The sequence below is a fragment of the Podarcis vaucheri genome (assembly GCF_965113315.1).
Source record: "Podarcis vaucheri genome assembly, chromosome: 15".
NCBI classification, from domain to species: Eukaryota; Metazoa; Chordata; class Lepidosauria; order Squamata; family Lacertidae; genus Podarcis; species Podarcis vaucheri.
In genome coordinates, this window is record NC_138753.1 from 13,333,407 (window position 1) to 13,356,147 (window position 22,741).

Below are 22,741 nucleotides of genomic sequence, written 5' to 3' on the forward strand. Positions count from 1 at the left end.
AGGAACAAAGACAGTTGTGCTGTTGAAATAACGAGAGATCATGTTCTACTATCTTCATATGCTTGCAAGCTGCTGCATTATAGCTTGTGATAGTTTGTAACCTCTGCTCACTGGGCAAGTTGACTGCCCTGGATCTCTTGCAAAATACCAGGTAGCTACCAGTGATCAGGAAAAGTAAGCGAGTAAGAGAAGTTTTACTATGCTGCTAGATTTGCCTGTATCTATTGCAGGTCTAGGGGGCAAGCAGCTCTTACTCATTCCCTTGGGAACAAATGGTGCTATAATAAAATACAGAACTGGGAAGCTGCTATCTACATAGGGGCATTCATGACATAATGGAATATTTGACAATATTTGACTGTGGTCAGAAAAGAAGTCAACTGATGGCTATGCCAACCCCAGCCTATATAAATCTTGACACCTTGCAAAATTGGATGAGGGGAGAATACTACACACCCTTCTCATAGTAGCAGAACGGCCCCTTTGTGGTCAAAGGTGTTGGGCGATATGTGTGTGAAGAGATTTACCAAAGATTTCTATTCCCCCCTTTAAAGCCTATACATAGAAAAAATGAATATTCATAGTAAATGTGTCTAAATTGTGTTGGACAACCCGTTTTTTTAATGATTCATTTATTTTATATTATCTGGTTTAAAAATGTGCTATCCTATTTGGTTTCCGTTCTTGATGCACAATTTAGCTCATTCTCATTTCAGTGTTTTAAAATTTTTGAAGTGCTGTCTTTAAGCAAAAGGTGTTCTGTGTCTCATCCAGCCTCACAACAATCCTGTTTGCCTGGCTGCAAATTCAGTCTGTCAAGTCATCAGAAACCCAATAGAGCAAGCACCTATTGTTCCCATGGGACTGAGGCCATGGGAGACTTGCTTAAAGTTGTCCTTAAATATATATGAGTAAAACTCTTATTACAAATAGTAAATGACAGAGGTTGCATCCCATAGTGGGTTTTTCCCCCTCTAATGGAAGCAGTTCCACATTTGCAAGGCAGGGCCCTTGATTTTTGCCCAGCTCCCCCCCACCCCTCGTGCCTCTCAAAACTTCTCTTGAGGTCTGGGGTACCCTCTGGAACAGTATGAGAAATGACATAGAGAGCTGCAGTTGGGAACAAGACTCCTAACTTTGTTGGTGGTTATGTAGCTTGTTTTGCTGCCTATGGGAAGGACAAAGTAGTTTAGTAATTTATCCAAAGGTAACCTCATGACAGGTATGTAAACTGTTTCTGATTTTAAGGTTAGTACTTCCACACACACCCATGTTGTCTCCCCTGAATATTTTGTTTGACCTTAACTGGATTGTCACTGATGCATAGACAACCCCCTTCTCACCTACTTGCTTATAGACTAACCCAGTACAGTGGAATCTCGTGTTACGTACTGTCCTCCTTGCGAATGCTTCGAGTTACGAGCTCCACTAACCCGGAAGTAGAGGCTCCTGGATGTGAACTTTGCCCTGGGATGCGAGCGGAAGTCGCACACTGGCAGCACGGCAGCAGCTGGAGGCGCTATTAGTGAAAGTGCGGCTCATGTTACGAGCGGTTTCGGCTTAAGAATGGACCTCCGGAACGAATTAAGTTCATAACCGGAGGTACCACTGTATAATATATACCGGTAGGCTGTGGAACTGTTTGGCATTCATGGAGCTGCTACAAAGTAAATGGGTTGGTTGCTGAAATTCTGATGTTTCTAAGCATGGGTGCTACCAGCTCCCTTACAGTCATTTAATACTACATCAGTAACTGTCTCCTCTCGTCCCTCTGTAGGATCCTTGTGTTCTTAGGAATAGCTGTGCATGTATCATATATGGGCCTTTGCTATTGCCATTGTCTGGGCATAAGTGACCAGTCCCTGTGTGTGTTTTCTCCCTGCTTGGTATATGGTTATGCAGTTGCATTGGCCTGATATTATAGAAGAATACAGAATCAAGGGGGGCAAAGGGGTCTGTTGTGGGAGCAGGAATGACACAGAAGCGCATGTACATTGCTGGAAGGCAAAGCAATGCAAAGCAAATTATCTGGTAGCAATTCACATATAAAACACACAAAGCATTATCCAGTTAATTTGGCCTTGCTCTGAATATTCATGTTTTTTCTCTGAGTTAAATCAGGCGAAGTCAAATTGCTTCACCTCTAAACTGAATGTTCATACAGAGATTAATATGATTTCATTCTAAATCTTTAGTTAATCTAGATTATTATCCTTGTTAATACAAGCCCTGAGGGACTTTCTTTCACCCATTAACTGTTTTGAAAGAGACGACTCAAGTTACTGTATGACTTAAAAATCCATCCTAACCTATTTTTTTATTGCCTCCTACCCTATGAAAACTGGGCTGCGGGTGGCGCTGTGGGTAAAACCTCAGTGCCTAGGGCTTGCCGATCGCATGGTCGGCAGTTCGAATCCCCACGGCGGGGTGAGCTCCCGTCTTTCGGTCCCAGCTCCTGCCCACCTAGCAGTTCGAAAGCAACCCTAAGTGCAAGTAGATAAATAGGTACAGCTTTATAGAGGGAAGGTAAACGACATTTCTGTGTGCTGCGCTGGTGCTGGCTCGCCAGAGCAGCTTCGTCACGCTGGCCACGTGACCTGGAGGTGTCTCCGGACAGCGCTGGCCCCCGGCCTCTTAAGTGAGATGGGCGCACAACCCTAGAGTCGGACACGACTGGCCCGTACGGGCAGGGGTACCTTTACCTTTACCCTATGAAAACTACCCAAGACTGTTACACAATTTAGAGCTATGGTAGCAAAGGGAGATTGACAAGAAAAGCAATATAGCTTCATAATCCCTTTGAATGATTATGTGTACATAAATCCTCATAACAGAGAACCAAAAGTGTGATGGGAGCCGAAGTGTTCAACTGTGATACCATAGCCCATTTGAAATCTGAATTGTGGGTGAGAATATATTCTAGGCCTTTCGGGGGGCAAGTCTAATTTTTATTAAGAAGAAAACTAAATGAAACAGCATCTTCCTGCTGTTAGAAAATTTTCTCCCTTAATTCGTGGGCCAGTTTACATAGATAGCTGAGATGGCAACTAGTTTATAGTACAAACGTCAGAGATGGTTAAGGGCTTCTCATGCCTTCATGCTGCTAGGGAATCCTGACAGAGGAGAGCCATTCTCACACATGTCAGACACTTGCTTCCTTTCATCCTGAGGCTTTAAAGGGATGAACAAGTTTTATTTTTTGAGTAAACATGCTTTGTGCTGCAAATGCTGAGGGTTTTCCAGAAGCAAATGCTGGCAGTTACTGGGCAAAATTGTCTATGAGATGGAAAGCAAATAATCCATTCTGTCTATTTCAGTCATAAATAAATAATTTGAGGCAGAAGCACAATACAGGGCTCTGGTAGGTAAATGATGCAATTGAGAGGCATGGGGTTATCATAGTGGTCCAATTGCATGATCCCAGAGAGATACAGGATGGTATCTTATGGATCACACTGACTGATGATTTGATAGCTCTAGGGCCTGGCATACTTCAGTAAGGCTCAGTTGGGCAAAGGCAAGACTTGTTTATCAGCTTTGGCATAAAATGGCCTGTAGATCAATACTTCTGGAATGTTATATCTTTCCTTCTTGATTTCAAAGTCACCCCCGACCTCTAATCTCCTTAATAGGGTGAAGGCTCAAAACATTTTATGTGTGAAAGATGTGCATGAAGGTTGCCAACAAAAACTCATTGGTTGCCTTGCAATTGCCTGGAGGCCATCTGTGTGGTGTGCTGCAATACATCTATCATCCTTCAAATGTGGCACAGAACTCATTGTTTTGTAGCCAGCATAGCTACTCTTCAGGACTATTGTTTCAATAGATGGCTTTCAGTCTTCATTCAGAATGTTTGGTCCAGCTACACTTAAGTTGTTCTGAACTTGTGATGGCTTGTTTTGTTCTTGTTGCATTCAGGAAAAATGTCTGTATTGTGAATTTGGAATCAGACTGTGCTCAAAAATAATTCTATGGATAATTAGCTGTGCCTAAATTCTGGAGCGGCCTTCATGTACTTTGCAAAACTAGAAACTTTAGTTGCCATTGAAATCTGGCCAGTTTCAAATATATTGGGTATAGCTGACATTATCTATCTATAACATCTGTTTCCCAGTTCTTTGCATATGTGAAAGACCTTTTTCCCCCCTCCTCCAACTAAGTTCACAAGTAGAGCAATCCAAATCAGGCAAAGGAGTAAAACCCCAGGACCATGAAATCCAGAGCTGTGCTGGGCTCATGTCAACAGGATGGAAGGTGGAGAGGAAATGGTGTTTCTCCTACTATTACTTTTCATGCCCTTTTAAAGGTGTGGTTTTCCTTGTCCTCAGTCTTGGCCAGAACAAGTGTTCCTACTCCAGGGCCAGAGTATAGCATCTCTCATCTAACCGGACATGCTCTCAGAAAATCTTCTTTATGTCTTCTGTGTAGTGTCCACAGTTTCAAGGAGGAGCTTCAAGTAGGAGGCTGGCCATAGGATTCTGCCCTAACAAAAGTTAGGCAGTCAGGCAATTATTTCCTCATTCCTTCCATCCTTGGAAGAAGTGGTAGTTGAGATTTGGATTCCAGGAGTGAGTGGGACAAGAAAGCATGAGTGGAGAGTTCATGAAACTGAAAGAATGGGAATTCATGAAGCACCTTTACCCAAGCCCCTAACTCCCAAGATTGAGTTGACCTAAAGACTCTTTAAATCTGAATTTTATTTTGTTTTTCTAATTAGGCACAAATGCTGAGTATGCTTAAACTAGAGCTGTGTCTAGCACTGAAGTGCCTGAACTAAATCTATCTTTCAAATAAGCATTTTCTCAGTCTCTTCTTTCACCTACACTTTCTTAATTGCTAAATTAATTGAAAAGCATCACTCAGAACTTGTGGGAGGAATGAAGTCTGTTGTTACTTCTCATAGCACAGTTCAGAAAGTGTTTCAACATACTTCATTATGCTTAACCAATTTACAAGAAGACTGCTACTTAAAAAGAGCTCTTCTCTAGGTTAGGTTAGAGTATGAGGATTTTGGTTTGGGGTGTGAGCCAGTTCCCTTATTTGCTGTTTATCCTGGTGCTGGCACACATCTTTAAGATGTGGCATAGTCAAAACTGGTTCTTGTTTTACTCAGCTGGCCGGTTGAGGGCCAGGAGAATAAGAAAGGAAGTCGTCGTGTGTGTGGTGTGCGTGTTTCCTAGCCAAAAGCTAGACCAGAGATGGGGAACCTATAGCCCTCCAGATGTTGGGTCAGATTGACCAATGATAGGATGATGGGAGTTGTCATCCGGCCACATCAGATGGGTCACAGGTTCCCCATCCATGGGTTTGAGCAACAGCATGGCTCCTGAACAGCTGTGAACAGAGTGAGTTGAACACCATGAAATGCACTTCCTTTTATACTCTCTTTTCTCCAGCCTCTTTGCAGCTTGTCTCCTTCCTGAGGTCAATATCTCCTCCAGATTCCATGTTAAGAGGGCTCAAGTAGAATTTAAGACTTTGGGTGGTAAGAGATGCTCTATGCAAAGAGAGAGGGGGGGAGGGAGAAAAAGGAAAAAGTAGTAATAGTTAGGAATTCTTGAATTAGAACAGGCCAGCTGCATCAGCAATCCTGTCCCTCAAGTGTCACCTGGGAGCTGCTGTTCCATCTGACTGCCTCAGTGGGAGAGGTTGGAATCAGGGCTCATTCTACCATCTTTGCCAAAAGCCCAGCTCCATCAGGTACCTGCTACCACTGATCTACACAAGCTGGTCATTACAAGAACAACCATTTAAGAATGAGTGCCTGAGTTTGATTTCTTTTCCTTGTTCCTTCCTTTCCCTCTTGTCTTGTGTGTTGTATTTTTTAGACTATAAACCTGTGGTCAGGGACTGTCTTGTTTTAATTAATTGTATGTAAGCCACTCTGGGAGCCTTCTTGGCTGAAGAGCAGGGTACAAATGCTCCCAGTAATAAGAAGTCTGCTTCAGAGAAACTGGTATGACAAGCTTTTTTTGGACATAAAAACAAAGCAGAATGAGAGTGATATCGTAGGAAATAGATTTTCCTATGTAGCATGAATTTTGTGGGCCCCATAGCAACCTCATTCCAGTGCTTAGAAAGCATCTTGTTCTGTGTCTCCTGTTTCAGTCAGATGGTATTGCATTAGTGCCCTTGGCCTACCAAGCTTTGTTTACTATATACATAGCCACTGTAATTACATATGGAAGATTGTAATACATTGTGGAATAGTGAGAGTACAGCTGCACAGATATTAAGATGGAAAACTACATAAATAGTGACACCAATTTTGTTTCATATTTCAGATCGTTCAGAGAGGTTTGGGACAGTCCTCTGTTTCAATATGCATGCCTGATACTATTTTGGCAGAACAGTTACTTAATTTTGGGATGCTTTTCCCTAAGTCACTTTGACTTGAGAATTCTCATGTTCCCCAGCCTCTAGTTTAACCCTGATATTTCTGAGTGGCCCTAAGTAAGTCTCTTAATCTCAGCTCTTTTATACCTTGGGAACTGCAGGTGACCAGGATGTCAATAGAAAGAGTGTGGTGATAATGGTGTTTTTGTTTCTCCATGAATTGACTGAAAACCCAGAGATAGCTGCTTGGAATATAATATAGTGCATGGCATGATAGAGCCTAAATGGGTAGTGCCGTGATATCTAATCTGCCTGTATCTCTGCCCCAATTACGTATGAAAATTGCCTACCTGGCAAGGTTGTCTCTGGCCCCCAGCCCCACAGGGTATTTGATGCCCAGAAGCAGGTGCCCAAGGGAATCAGGCCCTCAGGTAAAAAAAGGTTGCCCGGTCTAATTTAGAACATATCAAAAGAAATTTCAGAGCATGACGCTTACAATTAATATTATCCTATAGTAGTCTAAAAGTGGATGGTGTTAGTACCTAGAAATCCATGTACACCAATTTTTATATCAGGCCTAAAAGACCTAAAAGACCCAGAAACCCCCTCACAGTTCTGACAGGTACTCCCATATGAAGGCATCTAGAACAGGGGGTATAGCATGGCAGGTGGAAGCAGCCTTCTCCTGATAGCAGCCACCTTCTCTGTGGTTGATAGAGGCACCATAGAGGAGATATAGAGCTTTAAGGTTTAGATGATTGAATAGAATAGGTGTGCAGGTGCTTCTCTTCTTAAAGATAGCATGCATGCTTACTGTATGAACTCATTTCTGAATCCCCCCCCCTATTATATATGAAATGGGTATTTAATACTTCAAGGTGCTTTAAGTGCATTTGTTATTTGAAAGTTTTACTGCAGGGTTTAGCAGGAGCCAAAGTGGTGCTCAGAATAGAAACAGGATACAAGCTGGTTAATTTTTTGTGGTTAATCTACTTGCCGAGTGTGACTTAGAACTTTTAATATTGGTTGGAAAGGTATTGTTGTGAGGTGGAGGAGGGGTAGGCTGCACCTGGTATCCTAATTCCTGGATCCAACAAGAATTCAATTGCTGGAATAGCCAGGCATGTTTCTTGGTAATGACCTAAGCATGGTTCTTTAAGGTAAATGAAAGAAGTGGCTTTGTGCTAGAGGGTAAGTGGGTGGACCTTCCTCCCTCAGATTTCTGGTAGTTAGAAAGACAAGGCTGTAGTTGAGATGTGTGAGTTAGAAGCTAGAAGCAGGCTGCTAACTGGGCAGCTGAGAAACAAAGCCATGCCTAATTTCTGGTAGAATCAAATGCTGTGGCCATGGGAGAAGCAAGACCCTCTTGGGGTGTTAATACAGTGACCTTAAGTTGATCAGCGGGTAAGAAATTGTAGTAGTAGTAGTAGTAGTAAGTAGTAGTGGTAGTAGTAGTAGTAGTAGTAGTATTAATAATAATTCTGTTAATTTCTGTTAACACTTGAAAACGTGCTGCTGCAGTTGTGGCAATATGTCCAACTATGGTCATGTTCAGTTTTGTTCACAGTTGGTGAACTAAGTTGGACCATTAGCCCAGTATTGTCTCTTATTGTGCTAGCAAATCAAATCAAATACTTATTTTTACAGTATTTGACCAGCATTAAAGAAGCAAAATAAGAAGCAAATAGAACACTTTATTCAGATATGTATACAGTGATACCTCGGTTTAAGGACAGCCCTGTTTACGAACTATTTGGTTTATGAACTCTGCAAAACTGGAAGTAGTGTCTTGGTTTGCAAACTTTACCTTGGTCTAAGAACGGAATCTGAACGGTGGAAGGGCACCGGCGGCAGGAGGCCTCATTAGGGAAAGTGCACCTCGGTTTAAGAACAGTTCTGTTTAAGAACGGACTTCCGGAATGGATTAAGTTTGTAAACCGAGCTATCGCTGTAGTAGGATAGAATAAAATGGGCTTCAGTGTTTTAAAGAGTAATAGTAGCCATGTCACAAACTCCACAGTGGAAAATTACAGAAGTCAGTTCCTGGTGGGTTTTGCTTTCTGCAGCACAGTGCTTTGCCACACTGAGAGTGATTGATACATTTTGATCTGAGAGGTACAAAAGGATGTAAAATGCACCTGATCATCCTGACATATCATACGGTAACAGTTTTCCAGTGTCTCAGGCTGTAGTTTTCCCTATCACCTTTTAAAATGAAGTTATTGTGGCTTGAACCCAGGACCTTCTGCAAAGCATGTACTGTACCACTGAGCTATGGCTCTTGCCTAATGTAAGCGAAGAAGCAAAAGCAGCTTCTGTGTACAGGATTACCACCCTGCATATTTTGTGCTTCAAAGTGAAGGCTTTGCAGTGGGTTAAGTATTGATTTGTCACAACATGATAACTATAAAACAGGACAGGACACCCCCCCATTATTTATATGTTGCCCATCTGACTGTGTTGCCCCATCCACTCACATCAAACATTAAAAACTTCGCTATACAGGGCTGCCTTCAGGTGTCTTCCAAAAGTCAAATAATTGATAAAAGTCAGATAGGATTCATACTAACCTGTGCTGGTTCCTTCTAGTCCAGGGGAAGACATGAGGGCTAGAGTTGGTGGTGCAGTCCATAAGGGCATCTGTTGCTTTAAAAAACACAAAGTAGCAAACTAGCCCTACTGTTAGGTAGTGTGAGGCAGCTGCCACAGGCACCAGATATTGGGGATGCAGAGAATGGTAGTCAGAAGTTTGATGATGTGTGTTCTGTGGCCTGTTCTACACCTCCAAAACTTACCTGTCACTTTCTGACATACTGGAGGATGCTGTTCATGTCCTACTGGTGAAACTAAGGTTCATTTGCCAACCCAGAGACTATTGACTGGAAGGGCACATCTCGTCTTTTGCCTCAGGCAGTGAAATGTCTTGTGCTAGCCCTGCAAACCAGTTAGTATCTAAAGCATTAAACTAGCCAAGAGCAAAGCTGTCAATCTGGACAAACTCTTTATGCTTTTTGCCATGTTCCTTTCTGAAGAATAATTTGCCTTAGTGAGTAAGTGATGAAATGCAGCTCGTTTGATTGTCGAGGTCATGTGCCTTTTTTCTCCCCATTGGCCCATTTTTAGCTCTCCTTCAACGAGTAGCAGAACTGGAAAAAGTCAATGCTGAATTTCTACGCACGAAGCAGCACCGTGAGCAGGAATTTAATCAAAAGAGGGCAAAATTTAAAGAGCTGTATCTGGCTAAAGAAGGTAATACTTAAATTTACTGAATGTAGAAATTGTAGACATTCATGTGGTCTTTAGAGTAACTGAACAAATAAGCTATTTTAATTTGGTGTCGTTTTATCACATTGTGAGTTTGAGGTTTCAACTACATGCATTGTTGTCTTGCAGAATGTCACAACTGTGCACTCCAAAATGAGTCACTACCAGAATATGGGACGACACAGAACATCACACCTTAAAATGGGGATATATAGTGCTTGCATTCATTGCTTCTGTCTCTTGATGTGGGTAAAGCCACCGGACACCTGTGGATTAGGTTGATGTATCTAGTTACATGTCTAACTATATTTAGCTCAGCTTCTTTGTGCAAGTTTAGAGAACACCTCAGGAAGCGTCAACTGATTGGAAATGTTGGTGTCATCCTGAAACCTCCACGGGGAGCTGATGATCCCATTTGTTTGGATAGAAGTGCTATGACTACTAAGGAAACGTATTCATTGCTTTTGTGTTGACTGTTGTATCGCAGACTTCAAGATTGGAGACAAAGAATGTCCTTGTTGGTAGTGAAAAGAGAGCTGGTAACGAAAAGATCTGAGACCAGACTCAAACTTTGGTGGCTTTATGAGTGAAATACACCCTGGGCATATTGGTAGAAGTTTGGCAAGCTCCGGGTCACAGTACACAGACAGGTCTGACTCATGCCCTTATCAAATTAGATAAACTACTACTTAAATTCCCATGACTCCTAAATATGTGCCCTTAGAAATTCCAAAGAAGCCTGAACCACTACATTAATGATAATCATTGATATGTCTGGAATTTTTTACTTGTATATTACTTTGGACTTCACTTTCCTATACAGATGGAAAGTTTGGGAAAGCTTTTACACCAGGGATGGGGAACATCCCCCCCAACGTGTTGAAATCTCTCAGGGAAAGTGGGGAGCATGTTCCCAAATGGGCAGGACCAACCCTCGCACCACATTCACACGCCCTTCCCTTCCCTTTCTTCCCTTTCTCACTTTGGCTTCCCTGCTGTGTGGTGAGAAATGGGAAGCCCTTTCTCAGTGCAGAGGTAAAATGCTGCAATCTGTTGATGTATGACAAAGTGGCAAAATAGTACAAGTGAGGGGCATGGCCTAAGGGGAAGGTGTGTGACAGGGGTGGGGAGACTTCAGACTGGTAGTATTTACTTTATTCTGTACTAGAACCCTAACCAAAGCCACCAAAGAAAAATATATCATTAGATTTAAAGAACAGGATATTATGAGCATATTCCGAGACTAGGCATTTATTTCTGTACAGGAATCAGTACCAATACCAGAACTGAATGAGCTCATATTCCTTTCATACCAAAGTCTGTTCCTAGTTAGCTTGCTCCATTTCATCAATCTAATTTACATGGGAAAATATCGATTTCTTGCTATTGTTAAAACAATTGTGCTTCAGAATCTCCCCGCCTTGCCTGATCTATTGCAAATCACCCATTAATCTAACAGTAGGTTTGATCTACCTTCTGCCCAAGGCAGAGTGTTGCGGGACAGATTAAGAGGCCTGGTGAGTCAGATTAGGCCCATGAACTGGAGGCTTCCCACGCCAGCTTTATATCACCAATCCTAAAGGGAGAAAGGGAACTTGTATGGCAGTGATGTAATGCAGAGGTTCTTGTACTAGGAAGTTCTGTTTCGTAGCCAAAGGAATAATTATTTTTGTGAAATATAGCTGAGCATAAGGTAAATTTTCCCACTCCAAGCATGGTAGAGGCATAAGTGAGATGCCAGTGATCCTCTTGGTTAGATGAAGCAGTAAACTAAGTGTAGAGTTTACAGACTCATTTATGCCTAAAATGAGGAACAGCAGGAGTTCTGTCCCCTTGGCTTCACTTTGAACCTCTGCATTAGTGTATTGTGCTTTTAAGTGGAACTACTTTTCATTTCAGAGGATCTGAAGAGGCAAAATGCAGTACTTCAGGCTGCTCAGGATGATCTGGAGCAACTGCGAGCGCAGCTTACGGAAGCCCAGGCTGAAATGGAGAATATTAAAGCCATTGCGACAGTATCTGAAAATACAAAGCAGGAAGCTATTGATGAAGTGAAGAGGCAATGGCAGGAAGAGGTTGCTTCTCTGCAGGCTATCATGAAAGGTGGGACTGACGGAAATGGGTGAATTGCTATCAAAAAAGTTTCATATTCAGTGATATTGCTGATCCCCAAACCACTGCTTTAGTAGCACTGAAACCACATGCTTGAGATATCTCTTGTAGAAACGAGAGTGTATTATTTGACGTTGGAAGGTTCACGTTGACATTTGAGGTCATTCTTCAGCATGTTTTCTGGCTTTCTATACTTTTTGCAGCCCCCAAACTCATTTTGCATTTAATTATACTGTACTTAGCAAATTATTGTCCTGTTTTTCTTAAAGTTTACTTCAAATGCTAATGTAGGTAAATAATTAATATATATATATATATATATATAGAGAGAGAGAGAGAGACTCAATCACAAGCAAGTTAGAAATGGCAGAAAAGAGATAGTCTTGTGTATTTAACAAAACTATGAAACAATCAGCAGAAGGGAAAAAATACAGCAGAAGTTAAAAGAAATAAACATTTGCCTTCCGAATTCCTGAACTATCACCTCCATCTTTGTAGACCAGCCCTGGATTTAAGATTGGCAGGGAAGGCCAGTTTTTAATTTGATTTCCTCTGCCCTCAGAGGTTTCACACATGAGAGGGTCTTCTCAGTGGGGGTCCCTACAGTTCCGGGACAAGTCAAGCATGGAACATTTTTGAATAGCAAGTGAGAAATGTGCTAAATATATAACAGTGTGACCTCTGAACCCTACTTATTTGCTTGGGAAGTATGTTCCTAAGGTGGAGAGGATCCATAGCTCTGTGGTAGAGCATTGCTCTTCATGCAGAAAGCCCAGGTTCAGTTTCTGGCTTCTCTGTGACTGGGGGTAGGCCATCCTCTTCTTGAGGCTTTGGAGGACTGCTGCCACTCGGAGTAGATGAACTGGGCAACTTTTGGCCCTCCAGATCTTGCTGGATCCTGACTGTCAGCTGTCTCAACCAGCATGGTTGGTGCTCAGGCATGATGGAAGCTGTAGTCCAACAACATCTGGAAGGTACCAGGCTCTGAACCCTTGCAGTAGGGTCAATGGACCAGCATTCTATCTCTGTATGAGGCAGCTGCATATGTTGTTGATTTCAGCAGGACATCAAATAACCGGCTTAAGGATCTCACTCTGAGACGTATACCAGCCTTTTAATGAGCTTGTCACCTAAAGAAGATGTGGGGGATTAAAGAAGTGATGAGCAACTTGTTATTGTTGTTGTTATTAAACAGAAACTGTCAGTGACTATGAACTCCAGTTTCATCACAGGCTGGAGCAAGAGCGAGCTCAGTGGAACCAATACCGAGAGAACGTGGAAAGGGAAATAGTGGATCTGAGAAGACGTCTTTCCGAAGGCCAAGAAGAGGAAAACCTGGAAAATGATATGAAGAAGGTAAATCAAAGCATACTTCAACATGTAGTACTGCCAGATTTGTTTGGAAGCTGTTTGCCCATTGTCTTTCTTCTTGAGAACTGGGAAATAAATAACATAACTAGGAGTGTATCCTCTTTTTGTCATGACTAGTCAGCTTAGAAAATAAAAGTAGGAAACAGAAGCTGGTATGAACTAGAAATGTTCTCTTTCTGCTTTGAAACTTGAAGCTGTGTGCCTGTGTTGAATTATTCCCACAATATTTAGGTTTGTAGCACAAACATCTCTTTAAGTTATTCTCCTCCCCCCCCCTCTGTTCTCCCCCAACATAAACTCCATTCCTGCTATTCTGCTTTCCCCTTGGTATTACCTGCTCAGGCATCCTGAGACAAGTAAGCAGGAGGATGCGATAGAGATGTGGAGAAAATGGATAGAGATATTATTTCACCCTCTTGTAATATTAAAACCTAGGATCATTCTGTGAAACTGAAGATTTAAGACAAATAAAATGTAATACTTCACACAGGTCATAGTTAAGCTACCACAAGATGTGGTGGCGGCTGCTATCTTAGTCGATAAGTAAGATGGCTGCTTACAGGGGGATTAAACAAATTCATTGAGGATGCAACTCAGTGGCTACTAATCATGGTGAGACTATACCACCTGTAGAATTAGAGACAGCATTCTCCGGTATACTTGTTATACTGGAACAGCAGCAGGAAAGGGCTATTGCCCTCAGGTCCTGTTTTGTGCAGTTTCCATAGGGATCTGGTTTGCTGCTGTGGGAACCAGGAATGTTGGACTAGACAGACCAATGAAGGTGAACCTCCAGTCATTCCCATTTGGCCCCTGGTATGGTTTGGCACAAACTACAGTCACCTGATATCATGTGACTGTAGACATGGGACAAGTAAAGCTGTCGCTCCCCCACCTGTCAAAGTGGCATGCAGGAGGTTGGGGAGGGAATGGGTTCTGGATCTGGCCCACTAAACCTTTGATCCGAGGGCTCTTCTTATATTGACTTTTTCTTAAGCACAGGGCCATAGACAGGATAATTATGATAAAAGGAGTGGGAGAGAAGCATCCATATACTGTCCTGATTTCATTGGAAGAAGAATGGGTAATTAAACTCTAGCATACTCAATGTGGACACAACATTGAGAGTCCATGTCTGAGCAGCAGATTGTCACAGAAACCTGTGTATAAGCAGTACTTGTGATCTGAAGAAGCATATATGAAAGATAGCAGCCATAACTCAGTCTGGTCTCCAGTCATATAACCCATGTGTTCAGAGGCTGTGAATATTTGACAACAGGTCAATAGGGCGCAGGTATTGCTGCTCTTGTGAACCTCTGTTAGCCCATGCCAAAATGTGCCTCTTGGTTGCCTGACTCGATCGGAAGCAGTGCTGCTGTGGGATAGTGTGGGAGATGGGCAAATCTTAATGAGGTGTAGCCCACCAGGAAATTCTCTTGTGCAGGTCCTGTTTGTTTCAGTGGGACTTGTATAGGGGAATTCCTGGTGAATTCTTCCTTGTAGAAACATCTTTTTTTTTGTCTCCTTGTATGCATATCCCTGTTGATATAACTTGAAAATGCATGCTTTTGTGTGTGTTTTTAAAAATAGAGCTGTTATGATGAGATGCATGTGAAATTTTACGTAAAGTACTGATGCACATGTAGTTGTTTTTAAATAAATATCCCAATCTTTTGTCGCTGAGAATTGGTGTTTTGTGAAATGCAGGAATCTGCTTCCCTTAAGTCATATTTCTAATTTTACACACAAAGTGTGGTTATAGTAAAACATACTTAGTTTTTTGGACAGAACGGGAGCCTTAATGCTTAGGCTCCTCTGTGGACTAAAAATGATGGCATTGATTGAGGCATTTAAAGAGTTGGAAGCTATTTCCTGGAACGCATCATCTGCTTAAAAGGCAGTAACATCTTGACTTTGTGTGTGTGAGAGAGAGAGAGAATGAGAGAAATTTGCAATTGTGCAATTATGGCTACTATGTGTAGTTACGTTCCTAACATGACATAAATACTTGTAGATATTGGCTGACCTAACTGGCTGCTTTTTGGCTACTTAAAATTAACTGGCAGGGACTGATACGTTCCTGTCTGTTGATGTTACAGGTTTAAGGCATGTTTGCATGAGAATGTCTTCATTATCAGCTGAGTGTGGAGGCAGAGGCAACCTGTGTCCCTCCAGATGTTGTTGGGTTACAGTTCCCATCATCTTTAACCATTGGTTGAAGCTGATGAGAGCTGGAGTCCAATGGTATCTGTAGGGCCATTCAAGCATGAAAGCAATAGAAAGACGGTATCCCTGTCCCAACCTGAAATAACTGCAGCAGGGTGCAGGAACCCCCTGTCCTGATGTGAAATGTTGGGCTGCGTGGAAAGCACGACATGTTCATAACTATTTTTAATTTTTAATTCTGTTGATGCCTCCCTTAGCCTTCAGTAAGTTAGGCTTAAAAATATATATATTTTAAAATGATCTGGGCCATGACTGTTGTCAGAGGACACATTAACGCAGAAGCCTTGCTTGAAGTTAAACAGGCCTGGTCAGTGTTTTTTCATGGTATCATTTTAATGTTCTAAGTGAATTGTTGAACTTAGAAAACTTTGGCTGCTTGATTCAGCAAGAGCTGCTAATTTGAGGTCCACGGTTCTGTACTCAAGAGTAAGTCTCACTGTGAGACGTGCTTCCCAGAAGACTCTGCAACATATAGCCATCCGACACAAACATGTTTGCTACTGAAAGGCTACAAAGTCTGAAACCTCTGAGCTCTGTGGCCGATCTCAGTCTTCTGAGACATTTGGGGCATGTGGGTTGCATAGGAGTATTCCAATTTGAGGCTGCATTTCTGTTACATTTCAAGCAATAGAACAATAAATGAACCCTGGGCCATTGTTGGTTTGTTACATCATTTAATGTTGACTTCAGGCCCAAGAAGATGCAGAGAAGCTTCGTTCAGTTGTGATGCCCATGGAAAAGGAGATTGCAACTTTGAAAGACAAACTGACAGAGGCCGAAGAAAGGATAAAGGAGCTGGAGGCTTCAAAGGTGGGTGAGGAAAATGGCCAAAGATCTTGTGTTTGTAAGATTGCAATGGGGTCATCTGCCTTGATACAGGAAACTAATATTTTTCATAGATCATGCTTCTCAAACATCTTGAAGCGGGACCTGCCTGTAAACTTAATATTTCAAGCCCTGTTTTCCCCACTTGTCTTCAGCAGAGGATTGTAGAAAATCTTGTATAGCAGGCAGATCTTGAAAGATAAGCAAGCAACATATATTATCTAAGTCTAAAGCTTCAGGCTCTATCTTTCCACAGATAGTGGTGGGGAGGGTATTGTAGAGATGTCAAATTGAACAGGGCAGAGATGGTTGTGGACTAGAGAACTACCAGTATGTTCATTTTGGGATACAGAAATCTTGTATGTATGTGGCCTTTGAGTTGGTGTCCTCTGTGTTCTGAACAACAAAGAATACGTTCCAAGATCTATTTACTGTTCTTTGACTCTAGTTTTTCATCTTGGCAAGTATATACACTCATTGCAGATTTGTTAGTTTCTAGCATTTTCAGATAGATTTGATTGACTTCAATGCTAGTAAGTTCTAGTGATTTACTAGCTTTCTATTCAAAATGACTAATGATAGTATCTTTAAATGCTGTTGAGCATTTAATGGCAAATAATAGGAGCTTTGCATTTACAATGGTTTGTGTGTGCCACCACAAAAACTTGATGGCAGCTATAGAATTGGAGTAAAGGACTCTCAGTGGAGTTTGTTATTCCTAGAAATGTGCTTGAATTCACTAAGTGGCTATTAACTTCAGTCTTTTTAGTACAGCAACTGAAGCCAACTGCATGCATTTCACCATAATCTTCCTCTGATTGATTATATACCTTTTTCAGGTTAAAGAACTGAATCATTATTTGGAAGCTGAGAAATCCTGCAGGACCGATCTAGAAATGTATGTGGCTGTTCTGAACACTCAGAAATCAGTTCTGCAGGAAGATGCAGAGAAGCTGCGGAAAGAGCTTCACGAAGGTGTGAATTCTCCCCTTTGCTAAAAACATAGGAGGTGACAACAGTAGACCTGTGCTTTAGATGAGGAGCGGGCAGCCAAGTGCTTGGGCTGAGCTGCATGCCCACATTGGCTTCCAGAGTGTTCCACTTACTTTCCGCACAGTGGTATCATACAGAGCGTGGTGCTGGGGATCATTAGAGTTTTAATCACAGGGCAGTAAAAAAGGTGGGGATTTGCAGGCAGGGCTTGTCCCAGACTCCAAATTCTGCAATTATTTTGCACATAGTTAAACTATGGAACTGTCTACCATGGGAGGCTACCCACTTGGATGGCTTTAAAACAAATTCATGGAGGATACAGATATCAATAACTACTAGCCATGATGCCTGGGCTCTGGCTCCACAGTTGGAGCTCAGCAGTGCTTCTGAGTACCAGTTGCTGGAAAGCACAGGAAGAGGAGTGTGCTCTTGTGTTTGAGTTTCACTTGTGGATTTTCCACAGGCATCTGGTTGGCCATTGATGCCAAGAAGCAATGGGGAGGCAGGAGGTGGGCCCCTCCAAGCATGTTAATTGCTTATTTACAGTCAACCAGGGTAGAGCCTAGCCTAGATCATATAAATGGTGACTCTTGCGAGAGCAAGTGCCTTCTTTGTTTCTGTGCAAGAAAATGTGAGCATTTTCTTAGATTTAAGTAAAAAGCTCGAATGTGTGGAATAGCAAACAAATGTAACCAGAGTTACTTGGGTGAGAGAAGTGAATGGTGACCATTAAAACCCCAATTCATTACCCTTGTCTGTTTCTGCATAGTCTGCCATCTACTAGAGCAGGAACGGCAGCAGCACAACCAGCTGAAGCACACCTGGCAAAAGGCCAACGACCAGTTCTTAGAGTCACAGCGTTTGCTGATGAGGGACATGCAGTGGATGGAAATGGTGCTGACCTCTGAGCAGCTTCGGCAAGTGGAAGAACTGAAGAAGAAAGATCAGGTTGGTGTGTGGGTGTGTGTTGCAATCAAATATTGTTGCCTTTTTCAGAGTATAATAATTGTGGGTGTTTGGTGACAAGGAGGCTGGAGTGCAAGGATGTGGGGAGCATTTGTTTCTGGGTTTCGAATATTTTTGACATATGTTATTAAGGCAGAAATTGTTTCAAGGAGGTTAGTGTGCATTGTCATGTCTGTACACATTTACAAAGTTTTAATGTGTTGTGTGTATGTATGTGCACCCAAGATAGCTGGGCTTCTTTGTTTTTCTTGTATCTGCTGTGTTTGAGACAGCAAATGTTTGTTTGTTTATTTGCTTCATAAAATTTATACACTGCTTGATTGTGAAAAAACCAAAACAACCTCAATGTGTTTTATAAAAAGACCTGCTCTGCGTGTATTTGATTTCTCTGTGAAGGAGATCGCTTATTATTCTTAGGTAACACTGAAGCCGAGTACAGTCCCATCCATAAAAAGGGTAAACATTTTTACATGTTCAATTTCTAAATGACATGTGACGCATATTTGTGAGATGCATGCGACTTGCTGCAAATGGCTCTGCAGCTGGGTTCACTTGCTTGAGTTTTGCGCTTGGCGTGCACTTTTAGTTCTTGCCATGTGCGTAAGACGAGGGGTCTGTGGAGAGCCTCATGCTCGGCTCATAAATGACCTAGGATTTGCAAATACTGGAGGACTATTATGAAGACTCAAAATGAATGTGAGCAGAAAGCAAACCTGTTCTTCCCTGCTGCATTAAACCCACATGTCCCAAAGCTTCCCTATGGTAGAGACCTTTTGCTTCCAGCAGCAGTTTCCCCTCCAGGCAGCCCTTCAGATCATCTGTCATGCAAACCAGCTGCTTCATTTGTTTATGCTTGGTGACTTGAAAGGCTGCACTTGGGCTGTGGAATGCGAGCAGAATCAAAGGGGGCGGGTGCTGCTTGCAGTTGGCCATGCCTGTGTTGAATTTAACTTGCAACAATTCCAGTAGATGCACTTGCATAGTTGAGCACCCCTGCTTCAAGTTCTTGCCCCATCCCTGTTTGTTAACACACTTGTGGTCTGGACTGAGATCTATGGAGGCCTGATACCATGTGTGACTAATACTAATTGATGGCAGCTGACTTCTAAGCTGATGCAATAGCAGTACGTCTAGATTAGGGATGAAGAACCTATGGCCCTCCAGATGTTACCAAACTGACTCCCATCAGCCTTGGCCAGCAGTGCTAGTGGTCAGGGATGATGTAGTGCAGCAACATCTGGAGAGCCAAAGGTTCCCCTTCCCTGATCTAGATGACTAGAGGGTTGTTGTTGTTGTTACAAGCTCCCCTGCCCCCAACCTTGCAGGGGGAGTTGACTAGAGGATCATTTGGGTACCTTCCAACTCAGTGATTCTATTATTCGTCCACCATTTTGCGATTGTGTTCAGTTGGACCTTAGAGCTCGCAATCAATCATTCGTTCAGTCCAGAACTTGAGTCATTCTGACACCTAAGGCTCCATTTCTCTTTTGTTTGCAATATTTTCCTTTGGGACGTCCCCCCCCCTCCTTCCCTGCTTAGCAAGGTGCTCAGGCGTCATCTGCCACCTTGAAATTCATAATGGTATAAGTGACGCTAAAAGGACATCAAAACACTTCATTGTTTTTAGGAAGATGAAGAGCAGCGGAAACTTCATAAAAGGAGGGAAGACAAGCAGAAAGGCCCCGATGATGAATCGAAAGTAAGCTCCATCACTCATGATGAATCCCTTCCGCAGTTCCTTGGTGAAGAGGTAAAGCTGATTTGTTTAGCATGTGTTTCCCAAAACATTATTGATTGTATTTAATTTTAGCAAACGCTACTGATGGCAAAAATCAATGGAGACTCCTTGGTAGCCATCTTGGCTTATTCAGACCAATACTACAATGTGTTGAGAGCAAACTGCGACCCTTATCATGGATTCCAGGGTTCAAACCCCCACTTTGGCCATGAAGCTCACTGGGCCAGTCACTCACTCTCAGTCTAACCTACCTCATAGGGCAATTGTGAGAATAAAATGTGGAGGAAGAGAACTACCTACACCACCTTGAGCTCCTTGGTGGAAAGGTGGTGTTTAAATGTCAACATAAAATAAATAAAATAACCTGTGAGGAGTGCGACACGGCTTGGAGGACAGGATGCACTTCACTCTTCAAAGGAACAAAGAACCGTGTTGCATGAGGGTAACCTTAAACCCAATACCCCCTGTGGCAGGCAAGTCCTTCACCTTGTTGCAGTAACATCTAGGGATATTTTCCATGTGATCCTGTCTTGTCACATGAGTTTTCTCATTCACTGTTACTTACATACATACATAATTTTATTTGTATGCTGTCTTCCACACCATGCTCAAGCTGGCTTGAAGCATGAAAAAAACCACATAACCACAACATAACAAAAAGTAGTCATAAGCAATAAATAAAACATTAAAAAATACACAACCAAACTGAACAATTTTCACATAAATCACAATAAGTACTAAAATAAAGTTACAAAAAACCAATAGCAACAACTCCCCCCAAACCCGACATCACCCTAGTCCAAGAGTCTGCTCAGCAGCCTCAGCTTTTGTAGCTGGAGTCAGTCAGGGACCGCCCTCCCAGGCCAGGTGGGAAAGGCCTGCAAGGCAGGGAGCAGGTCTTCCAGGACTCAACCAAGATGGTCTCCTGCCTCCTCAGCAGCCCCAGCCTTTGTAGCTGGAGTCAGCTTGCTTATCATGTGTTGCCAAACTTGAAGTCTTAGCATGATGAATGGTATTTTTGGTGTATGATCTGCCTTTTAAATGTATGGCTATAGTCTAGTAAATGTGAAACAAATGGTGCTGGAGTAAGGCAAGACCTAAATGAGCAGAATGTAATTTTCCTTGGCTTTGCATAAGATGTTGGCAAGAGATACCGCTTGTTGGAAACCACAGGAGGGGAGAGTGCTCTTGTGCACGGGTGTTGCTTGCTGGTTTCCCTTTGAGGCATCTGTTTGGCCACTGTGACAACAAGATACTGGCCTAGAAGGGCTTCCATTGGCCTGATGTGGCAGGGCTTATCTTACATTCTTGGGCCTGTCCTTTTAAAAATAGTTTAACAATTGACAGTTGATAACTATATACTCAACATACTACTCAGCCTACAATGGAATGCAGATGTTTCAGCTCTTTCCCAGTGAATTCCTACACTGTTTTGTTTTTGTTTTTCCTTTTGAAATATTTCTCTCAACCTTTGGGACCTTCCCCCTCTTTTTCGGAATGAAACATGAGGCATCAGTTATCCAGCAATTTTCTAAAGCCTTAATGTCACAATAATTAAATCCTCATCTTAAAACTCTGGTAATATGCACATTAGTAGGGACGCGGGTGGCGCTGTGGGTTAAACCACAAAGCCTAGGGCTTGCCGATCAGAAGGTCTGTGGTTCAAATCCGCATGATGGGGTGAGCTCCCATTGCTCAGTCCCTGCTCCTGCCAAGCTAGCAGTTCGAAAGCACCTCAAAGTGCAAGTAGACAAAAAGGTACCGCTCCAGCGGGAAGGTAAATGGCGTTTCCGTGCGCTGCTATGGTTCACCAGAAGCGGCTTAGTCATGCTGGCCACATGACTGTACACCGGGTCCCTCGGCCAGTAAAGCAAGATGAGCGCCGCAACCCCAGAGTCGTCCATGACTGGACTTAACTGTCAGGGGTCCCTTTACCTTTTAATATGCACATTAAAGATTTGGATTGCACACAAAACCTGAATTGTAAAGATAATTAAATATGGTGTGAAGCCTGAAGTTACTACATGTGAATGCAGAGGAGCTGATTTCCTAAACCAGCCTTTGCCAAACTGGTGCCCTCTAAATGTTTTGGCCAGTGTGGTGTAGTGGTTAAGAGCGGTAGTCTCGTAATCTGGGGAACCGGGTTCACGTCTCCGCTCCTCCACATGCAGCTGCTGGGTGACCTTGGGCCAGTCACACTTCTTTGAAGTCTCTCAGCCTCACTCACCTCACATGGTGTTTGTTGTGGGGGAGGAAGGGAAAGGAGAATGTTAGCCACTTTGAGACTCCTGAAGGGGAGTGAAAGGCGGGATATCAAATCCAAACTCTTCTTCTTCTTCTTCTTCTTCTGTTCCAGCTTGGGCTGATGGGAATTGTAGTCTAATACACCTGCTAGGCACTGGGGTGGTGAAGGCTGCCCTTGTCCTAAACTGGGAAGTTTAAGGTATGTCCATGCAGGGTGGCATATGTGGTTCTCACCTGCTGTGCTTTGTGGCTGAGTGGGGATTTGGACCCTGGTCTCTGCCAGGTCACTCAGCATAATTCTTGTGGTAGTGAATCTGAAATCCATTAAAGTGATAGGAATTGGCTTTGAATTTGCAAGTTGCACAGTTAGAGCCCATTATTTATGTGTTTTAATAAGCAATCTGGTAAACAACCAGCTTTGGCTTGAATGTAACCATTGTTCTAAGTTGATCGCCTGGGCGTACTTGCTGTGCTAGTTTTTGTCTTCCTTATCCCTTTTAAAACTGAGTTGATTTTAAGTTCAGTCACCCTCAGTAGTCAGTATTTCTCCATATTAAAATGGATAGTTTTACTGGGGTATATTCAGGACTGATGGTCTTTCCCTTGCTGTCTTGCCTATTCTTCTTTCAGTCACATTGTGAAGCAGCAGAACATAATTCTTGTGTC

General features: G+C 42.6%; 1 protein-coding gene across 3 annotated transcripts in view; it reads left to right on the top strand.

The window, feature by feature from the left end:
- The window catches only part of RABEP1 (rabaptin, RAB GTPase binding effector protein 1), a 55,703-nt gene that overhangs the window by 13,186 nt on the left and 19,776 nt on the right, over positions 1–22,741 (top strand). Inside the window, exons 2-9 of one of the 3 annotated variants that reach the window (XM_082201390.1) lie at positions 9,460–9,585; positions 11,500–11,703; positions 12,908–13,068; positions 16,000–16,119; positions 16,974–17,109; positions 17,897–18,075; positions 18,511–18,549; positions 19,721–19,843. In XM_082201390.1, the coding sequence (XP_082057516.1) occupies positions 9,460–9,585; positions 11,500–11,703; positions 12,908–13,068; positions 16,000–16,119; positions 16,974–17,109; positions 17,897–18,075; positions 18,511–18,549; positions 19,721–19,843 (1,088 nt within the window). The remainder of the gene's footprint in view (positions 1–9,459; positions 9,586–11,499; positions 11,704–12,907; positions 13,069–15,999; positions 16,120–16,973; positions 17,110–17,896; positions 18,076–18,510; positions 18,550–19,720; positions 19,844–22,741) is intronic. The other 2 variants (XM_082201391.1, XM_082201392.1) reach the window with 2 other exon arrangements.